This window comes from Camellia sinensis, chromosome 13 (genome assembly GCF_055761805.1).
Source record: "Camellia sinensis isolate YWXY chromosome 13, ASM5576180v1, whole genome shotgun sequence".
Lineage (NCBI taxonomy): Eukaryota > Viridiplantae > Streptophyta > Magnoliopsida > Ericales > Theaceae > Camellia > Camellia sinensis.
Window position 1 is genome coordinate 46,293,803 of NC_138973.1, and position 9,340 is coordinate 46,303,142.

Here is a 9,340-nt window from a genome sequence, read left to right on the forward strand (position 1 = left end):
TTGGCTACGAACAATTTTAGTCGCCAAAAGTTTCGGCAACAAAATGACATGGTCGCTAAAAATATGTATTCTATTGGTGACCAAAATATTTAGTCTCTAATAGTCAGTTAAAATTTTAATGTAGAACTTTTAGTGACTAAAAAATTAGTGGCCGAAATGTCACCTTTGCCGACTAACTACGGATTCGTAGCCAAATGTTCAGTTTTGGTGACTAATTCTTTCGTAGCAAAAGTAACACTTTCCCCGACCACACGAATGTTAGTAGTAAAAGTCACATTCGGCGACTAATGGTTTTAGTGGCGAAAAGCTAACATTTTCCGACTAAAAGAAATTTAGTAGGCAAATGTTACACTTTTGGCGACCAAATAAAGTTTAGTCGCCAATACTATCGCCGACAGGGTATAGGCAACGAACTTGGCGACAGAACTTTTTAGTCGCTAAATCCTTTCCGCGACCAAATTTCTGACTTTTGGCGACCAATATTTTGGTAGCCAAAAGTGACATTTCTTGTAGTGTAGGGTGCAGTAGTTTGGTGAATAATACCACGTTCAGAACAAAAATTCTCAAATGGTGCATCATACTCACCACCTCTGTTACTCCTTACTATCTTAATAGTTTTGCCAAATTGATTTTTAACCTTAAATTTATATTGCTTAAAAGCTTCTAAGGCTTCATCTTTACTTCTCAATAAGTAAATATAGCAATATCGAGTGCAATCATCAATAAAAGTAATAAAGCACTTCTTACCTCATCTAGTTTGATCAAATTTTAAATCACACATATCTGTGTGAATTAAACTTAAAGGTTCAGTACTTCTTTCTACTTTATTAAATGATGCCTTAGTGAGTTTTGCTCCAACACAAATCTCACATTTATGATTATGATCAAACTCTAAGTTTGGTAAACATTCTAAAGCAACAACTCTATGTAAAGAATTAAAATTTACATGTCCTAATCTACCATGCCATAAAAAAGAAGACTCAACAATATAAACAGAAGATGTGTTCTTATTATTAATAGCCAAATTAGGTACAACAGTATTTACATTGAGCTTAAAAAGCCAATCACTCATATGTTCTCACCCTATGTACATGCCACTTTTGGAGAGTACAACCTTGTTAGATTCAAAGACTAATTTAAACCCATTCTTGATCAATAATGACACAGAAATCAAATTTTTGCGAATTTCTAGCACATGGAGTACATTGTTGAGCATGAGTTCTTTCCCCGAGGTCATTTTTAGCACGATCTTTCCTTGTTCTTCCATAGTTGAAGTGGAAGAGTTTCCTATAAAAAGTTGTTCCCCACTTTCCACCACTTTGTAGGTTGTGAACATCTTCTTATCTGCATAGATATGGCGGGTTGCTCCAGTATCCACCCACCACTCCTTGGGATTGCCCACTAAATTTTCTTTAAAGACTACTGCAGCGAGATTGATGTCTGCCACTCCATCAGAAAGATAAAAATTCTCGGCTATGTTAGCTTGTACTAGCTTTTTGCTTGAACTCCCTTCATCTTTGAGAACATGACAATCCTTAGCGCGATGTCCATCTTTGCCGCACACAAAACACTTACCTTTGAACCTTTTGTTGAACCCATTGTTGATCCCTTTGTTAATCTTACTAGTGGATTCTTGTTTGGGAATATTGCCATCATGCTTCTGCTTCTTATTATTGAACTTTGACCCTTGTCTATGTTCCATAACATTTGCTTTAGCCTGTATAACATGGTTTCCTAACTTCTTGTCGGAATCACGATTGTCCTCCTTAATCTGGAGCCGCACTATCAGCTCTTCCAATTTCATTTCCTTGCGCTTATGCTTCATATAATTCTTGAATTTTTTCCAGGATGGTGGCAATTTTTCAATGATTGCCACTACTTGGAAAGATTCACTGAGAAGCATCCCTTCCGCATATATGTCATAGAGAATTAGTTAGAGATCTTGAACCTGGCTAATAACTGTCTTGGAATCCATCATTTTAAAATCTAGAAAACGGCCGATAACAAATTTCTTTGTATCGGCGTCCTCTGTCTTATACTTATGATCTAGAGATTCTCACAATTCTTTAGCAGTGCTTTTGACACTATACACATTGTACAACGTATTGTCCAATCCATTGAGGATATAATTCTGACACAGAAAATCACCATGTTTCCATGGAGCGACTGTGGCAACCATTTGTTGATCAATTTCTCCCTTGTTCAGTGTCGGAGCTTTTTCACGGGTGAAACGAGCCAAATTCAATATGGTAAGATAAAATATCATTTTTTGTTGCCATCTTTTAAAATCATTTCCATTGAATTTTTCTAGCTTCTCTCCATGATTTACCGGTACTGCCGAAGTCATTATTGACACAACAGGTGTGGGGGTTTGAGTAATAACAGTCTCAGTATTGTTTATTTCAGTTGTCATAATTCTGACGCAATAATAATACACCAATCACAAAATTATACAAGAAAGAATTTACACACAAAATATACAGAATAATATTTTGTAACAAAATTCCAATAATAAACAATATATTACTATTATGTTATCAAAGAAATTATTAAATAGTATATTATTACTATTTAATTTCTCGAAACAAAATATTCGTCTATATAACATAGAAACAAATGAAACGGAAATTTACTTTAAGATTGTTAATTCCATAGAGGTGTGTGTGTGTAAATCAAATGTGTAAATAAAATAAACAATAAAATAAAATAATTCAGCAAATAATTATATAAATTAAATTCTGAATTCAATGCATACAGAAATTAAAGTCGAGGCTTGTGTTGGACACAATCTCCTTAAAGTAGATTTCGTCTTCGCTCTGGTACTTTGAGTTTTAACCGGCGTTTACTTCTCAAGATGCAACGACTAACACTTGAATTTGCAGCATTACAAAATCAAGTCTGGTGAACCAAATTATGTTGTAACTCTTTTTCTTTCTTTTCCTAAAAATAAATGTAGAAACAAATGTTGCAGCGTAGGAGAATGAACTGAAGAAGAAAGGGAAAAAGTTTGGGATTTTTCTGATGCAAATGAATTGCTGGAAGCAAACTATATATAGGAGAAATGATGGTTGTTCCGAACATGTGCCAACAGATAGGCAACTGTTCGGATAGATTCAACAGATAGAAAATCTGTTTGGTTTGAATTTCAACTAGTATGAATCTGGTCGGGTGAGTTTGAACTCATTAGGGATCTGTTTGGGTGAAGGAAAAATCTGGATCAATTTATTTTGAATTTTGAAACCAAAATTAAAAATAAATAAATAAATTACAAATATTTTTGGTCTAAAAAGATAAGTATTGGGCTGGACAAGCCTAACCTAACCTTGCACCCGTGTCCAGGCCCAACCTAGCTCGCCCACCCGACCGGCGGCAGCATGCAGTTTTTGTTTTGGGTCCAATGGGTCTAGCCCATTTTATCCATAACCCCACCCTTCCACAAACTTGGGCACCCATTGGGATCCATCCCAAGCATCCCAAGCAAATGTACATAAACCTATTCAAAACCTTAAGCCTTTCTAATGTGGGACAAACACATTTCACAAATGTGTAGGAAACCCACCTAAATCCATTTCCATGAATCCGAAAATGCGTGTTGAATTTTCATTCATCCGAAAATGGTTTGAGCAACCAAATATACGGTTTTATTCACTACGGGGCATTAAATATGAACCCAATAAAAAAATGTTAAAAATAACGCTTAAGTCTTACCTTAATTAATTCTCAAAGTTAGCAAAAAAATAAGGTTTTATCAAAACGATTTTCCAACAAAAGTAATATTTTACTCTATTTAATAGTAAAATATTACTTTGATTCATAGTAAAATATCACTGACTATCAGAGTAATACTTTACTATCTTCTTGAACAAGGTATCAATAACAAAATATGAATTAAAAGAATTTTATACATTATTTCACTACAAGTTCATAAACAATACGATGATTATGACAATTGTAAGAAAGCTGCATAATGAAAATGCATGCTCACGAGATCCACAATTGTTATCCAAAGGATATAGTTATTGAGGAATCCAGAGGTTCAAAAAAAGAAGATAAAAATATGCTATTTTTTAGGTCATGTCAAATAGCCCCTTAATTTGAAAACACAATCACTAACCACAACCTAACAAATACTAATGGATGCAAATCTTGTTTGTCCGTTAGAAGTAAAGGTTGTCTTCATCAAGAACTTCGGTTTCAACAGTTGAGGAAAAATATTAGTGTGTCGTTACTGAAGAATATGCTTCTTATTTAAAGGGTTTAAAAAGTAAAATATTATGAGTTGTTCTTTACATACTAACATGTTGGATTTATGGAGTTTTGGCTAGGGAAATTTGGCCAAAACCCCTTAGGCCAACATGTTAGTATGTAAAGGACAATTTAAAATATTTTATTGAGTAATGTTAGAGAGCCCAAATATTCTACCAAAAGTTTTACCAAATATCTCACGTGTGGGACCCACACAATGTGGGTCCTATGTGGGTCCCACACCCATGTGAGACATTTGGTAAAATTTTTGGTAGAATTTTTGGGGCCACTAACATTTTTGTATTTTATTTCCTAAACTCTCTCAAATAGAAAGCGTGTTCTTCATGAAAAATAAATTAATATTTTTCTTCTTTTTCTAGACAATCTTATCTTAGATATATATCTCAGCAAAGAACGAAGACAGTGATTACACTTAGAAGTTTATTGCTGAAGCATAAGAGAGAGAGAGAGAGAGCGCACTCGGGTGGAGAAGAGTCATGGTGCATGTCAACTGTTTGTAGTTTTCATGTATAAAGAATTTGTAACAATGTACCTTTATGCTTATTAGGGGTGTTTAGGAAGGATTTTTTTTTTTTTTGTTTTTTTTCACTAAAAGACAAATTAGTTACAAAATTAAAAAAAATAAATCCAAACAAAATATCACATCAAACCCCATAATTATTTCATTTTTTCTTTCACAAATATCACATCCAACTATAAAAAAACACAATTATCTTCCCAAACATAAATTTTTTTTTCTTCAATAATATTCTACAACTAAAAAAATCTACAAAAAAAACCCACTTCCCAAACACCCACATTATTTTATCGTTAGCAGTCTTGTTTGTTTTCCGAGGATCCCAATTTTATAGATAAGCAAAGACATATTTAGATTCCGTTTGGGAATGGCTAATTTGGTTATTTTAGCCACAAAAAACAAAATAGGCTATTTTAGTCATAAAAAACAAAACATCACATCCAACCCATAATCATTACACTCTTCTCTCACAAAAAAAACTAAAAAATCAGAAAGTCAAAAAGTCAACCCACTCCCCAAACCAACCCTTAACGAGGTTGATTTCGTTGAACTTTGCGCAAAAATTTTATATTTGAACTAAAATAAGAATTTGTTGCACTTTGATTTATTTGTTTTTGCTTCTTTTCCTCGTCAACCAAACAGAATAGAGCCATTTGCTTGGTTGCTGAGAAATAAGAGGAAAATAAATAGTGAATAATGGGTATTTATGTTGCCTTGATTGCTTAATTCAATGGAAACTACCTCTACTGCTTATTCTCTTCGGTTGTCCTTGGCGACAAAGTCAATGAGAAGAATCAAGAATCGTTGAAGACAGTGGGTCATTGTTCTTAATCTTTGGTTGCTAGTTTCAGTTTGATCTTCTCTTCCTTGTTATAGTACTCTGTTTTTATTGATGATACCCCATTTAGAACATACAGTAAAATGCTTTTTTCAACTAGAGTAACATTTTATTATAAAATAGAAAAACATATATATGTCGTTACTATTTACGTCAATTTCGACGGTAATTTATTATTATTATTTTTTTAAAGAATTTCACAGTCAACGTAGATCTTATTTAATAGATCTTGATCAAAGAATTCTAAAAATACTAATTTTATTAAAAATCAACATTTAGATTAGAAGTTATATATTATTTTAAAGCTTAAAATATTATATTACTCACTAAAGATATTTTGGTAATAGTGATATGTGTGAGACTTTTTAAGAATTTTTTTTTATACTTATTTTTAATGTATTAAAATTTTATTAGGAGAGAGTTTTGATTAAATTTTCTTTTGGCTAAATTTCCCTAAAATGGAACCATAGTATAATACTCAAAGTCTCTTTCCAAGTTCAAAATGGGCTTTTGTTGATCACTTTGTTGTGAACACAGTTTCATTATGTATGGGCTTGTTAATTTGGACACAGCTCAGATCAAAAGATACTCCCACAAGCCCAAGCTTATATGGGGGCTTGTTAGTCTCAACAAAGCCCAAATCAATTGTGTGGGCTTGTTAGTTGTTTTGAAGTGCAAGGAGAAGTGCGACAAGATTTTTTAATAATTTTGTTGTATCTTATTACAATGACGATGAACTATTATCACAATAAATATAAAATATAAAACATCATTATTACAAAAGGAACCCCCCCCCCCCCAAAAAAAAAAAAAGAAAAAAGAAAAATTGAAGCAAATATAACATAAAAAAAACACACATGCAAATTAGGCGATTCAAATTCTTGCACCTTAAGGTCTCCTTTGAAAATAAGTTTTTTTTAGTAATTTTTTAGTTTTTTGGCTAAATTATGATGTAAAAAAAACTAATATGTTTGGGATGACTTTTTAAATTTTTATGAAAAGATGTGCAAAAAGTAAAGAGAATGAAAAATCTTTGACTTTTTGATATAGATTATTGATTTTTTGATTTTTTAATGACTTTTTAACTAAAATTTTCACTTGCCAAACGAGACCTTAATAAGAGTCGGTGGCTGCTAGTTAAAGTAAAGCAAGAATTAAAAGTTAATATTTATGCCAAACCAAATAAAAAAAATTAACGAAAATTGAAATCAACTTCTTTAATCTTTTTTTTTTTCCTGGTTATTTGTGAAAAATAATGAATGAAAATTGAAAAAAAAAAACTAAACAAGAAAAAAGATGGATTTAATTGAATTAATCCATTTTTTTGGTGAATTTCTTTAAAAAATTAAAATTTTTAGGACCTTATAAACTAAAATTATCTAAAGTTTTAAGTTTTAAATTTGTAAATTTCATTAAAAAGGAAGAGAATAAACTTGAAAAGCTGCTTTCTATAGCATTGCCAAACAAACTCGTACAAGTTAGATTGGGAAAGAATGTTCAAGTAGTTTAATTTTAATTTTACGTATAAAATTATCAAACGGAGCTCAAACTGAGCTTAAATATTAATTAGTTTCAAAATGTGTTTAAATTGGATTTGTTTACCTAACCCGTTAATCTCAAGTAAGATTTTAACAAAGTATGAGTGGAGCTCAATGTTGGGGAATTTTTAAAATGAGTTTTCAAATTTATAGTTTGTTTTGGGTGTTTTCAAAACCTTCCATGTTTTTCTTTGAAAAGCATGAAATAAGCTTGGGGCCTTGTCCCACATCGGAAAGAGAGGAAAATATGGAGCACTTAATAAAGTGTTACACTTATTTGTTTGAATATGGAATTGTGAGGTGAAAGTTAGTGTGCATGCATCCACACACCAAGAATGGTGTTTCGCGTGTGGACAATGGGCTGTGTAGCGTTTGATGGCGCATTTTGCACTTTGTAACTGACGCATCGGCACCATGAGGGCGCTTTCCTATTTGCATTAGATAGGTTGGATCGATGACGTGGATCCAACGTGGCATGAGTGACGTGGAACACAGTCAGCTCCACGTGGTAGTGACGTGTCATCCGTTGGCAATGAGTCAACCAACCGATCAAACGGTTGTGTGTCCGATCTGGAGTGGGTTGATCATAGCTGTTGATTGGAGATCTACGCAATCGTATGGATGAGATGGCACCTGATCATGATCAGGTGTCTATTCGGTGTGAGAATCATCTGCACCGTAGATCGTCGATCCAACGGTCAGATTTGATTGGATGCGATCAAGGGCATGATCATTCGATCAGGTGCATCAAGGCCTATAAATAGGCTGCAAAATCAGCTATTTCATTTCATCAAAAAATTCAAAATTCATTCCTGTAATTCTCTCTCTCTCCCTCTTCCTCTTGATTTAGAGTTTTCAATCAAGAGTTTCTTAAGCAAATTTTTGCTTTTCTTACTGGTAATTAAGTTCTACAAATTTGATTATTAGTGTCTTGATTTTCTTGATTATATCAAGAGTATTCTGATCTACTGTCGTCAGTGCAGACGCTGGTAGATTTGATCTTTAGATCAGGTTTCATTGTATCCTGGAGGCAAATTTGCTGTAATCCCCTGCATACTTTTTGGTGGGTGCAAATATTGTCTTTAGGAAAGCGACTTAGTAATGCGACTTGAAGCACCAAGTTTCTGTCCTACATAGACAAGATCATCACCAAGTTTTGAAGATCCGAAGACCACCAACTGAAGAATTCAAGACAATTTGTTCCAACAACCTAAAGACAATATTTAGATATGGCGATGCCTATTCAGAAAATGACTCAAGATTTCATGAAGTTTGACCGGTTTGATGGCGGCAATTTCCATCGTTGGCAAAAGAAGATTGACTTTTTGCTTACCACTCTCAAAGTGGTCTATGTGCTGACTACCCCTTATCTGGTGGAGCAAGAAGATGAGACTATGGAGCAAACCCGTACCAGAACCAAATGGGAGAATGACAACTACATTTGCCGAGGACATATTCTGAATGCGCTGTCAGACTCTCTGTTCGATGTGTATCAACATCTGGAAACGGAAAAGCAACTCTGGAACATATTACAGTTAAAGTACCTCGCCAAGGATGCTACCAGTAAGAAATTTCTTATTAGTAATTTTATGCGTTTTACTATGATTGATACAAAGCCTATTATGGAACAATTCCATGAGATTCAACATATTTTAAGTCAGTTTCGACAAAAGAATATGAACATGGATGAATCTATTGTAGTTTCATCTATAATAGAGAAACTGCCATCTTCTTGGAAGGATTTTAAGAAAACTCTGAAACACAAAATTGAAGATCTAACTTTAGAGGAATTGGCTTAACACCTCCAAGTTGAGGAAGAGTCAAGACTTCTTGAAAGTAAAGAAATCCAATTGGCTCAGACTTCCAAGATTCACATGGTGGATGATGGCAAGAAGTTCAACAAAAAGAAGCGTAAGAGTGAACTCCAACTCGAGAAAGATGCTAAGAAGCCGAAAGGCGCTTGCTGGCACTATGGCAAGCCAAGGCACTTTAGGAATGAATGCAGGTCATACAAGAAGAAGCCATAAACATCAAATGCCAAGAACAAGTTCGTGGCTGTTTTTTCCAAGGTGAACATGCTTGAAGATGCTGGTGACTGGTGGATTGACTCAGGAGTAACAAGGCACGTCTGCAACGACAAAATCCGTTTCACTACTTATGAACAAGTGAGTGATGGAACAG

The 9,340-nt window shown here is 33.7% G+C and overlaps 1 protein-coding gene across 1 annotated transcript; it reads left to right on the forward strand.

Annotated features, from left to right (window-relative positions):
- Window positions 1-8,388: 8,388 nt before the first annotated feature.
- On the forward strand, window positions 8,389-8,958 carry LOC145805350 (uncharacterized). Its single transcript, XM_082900472.1, has one exon. The coding sequence runs from the start codon at window positions 8,389-8,391 to the stop codon at window positions 8,956-8,958; it is 570 nt and encodes a 189-aa protein (XP_082756598.1).
- Window positions 8,959-9,340: the final 382 nt, after the last annotated feature.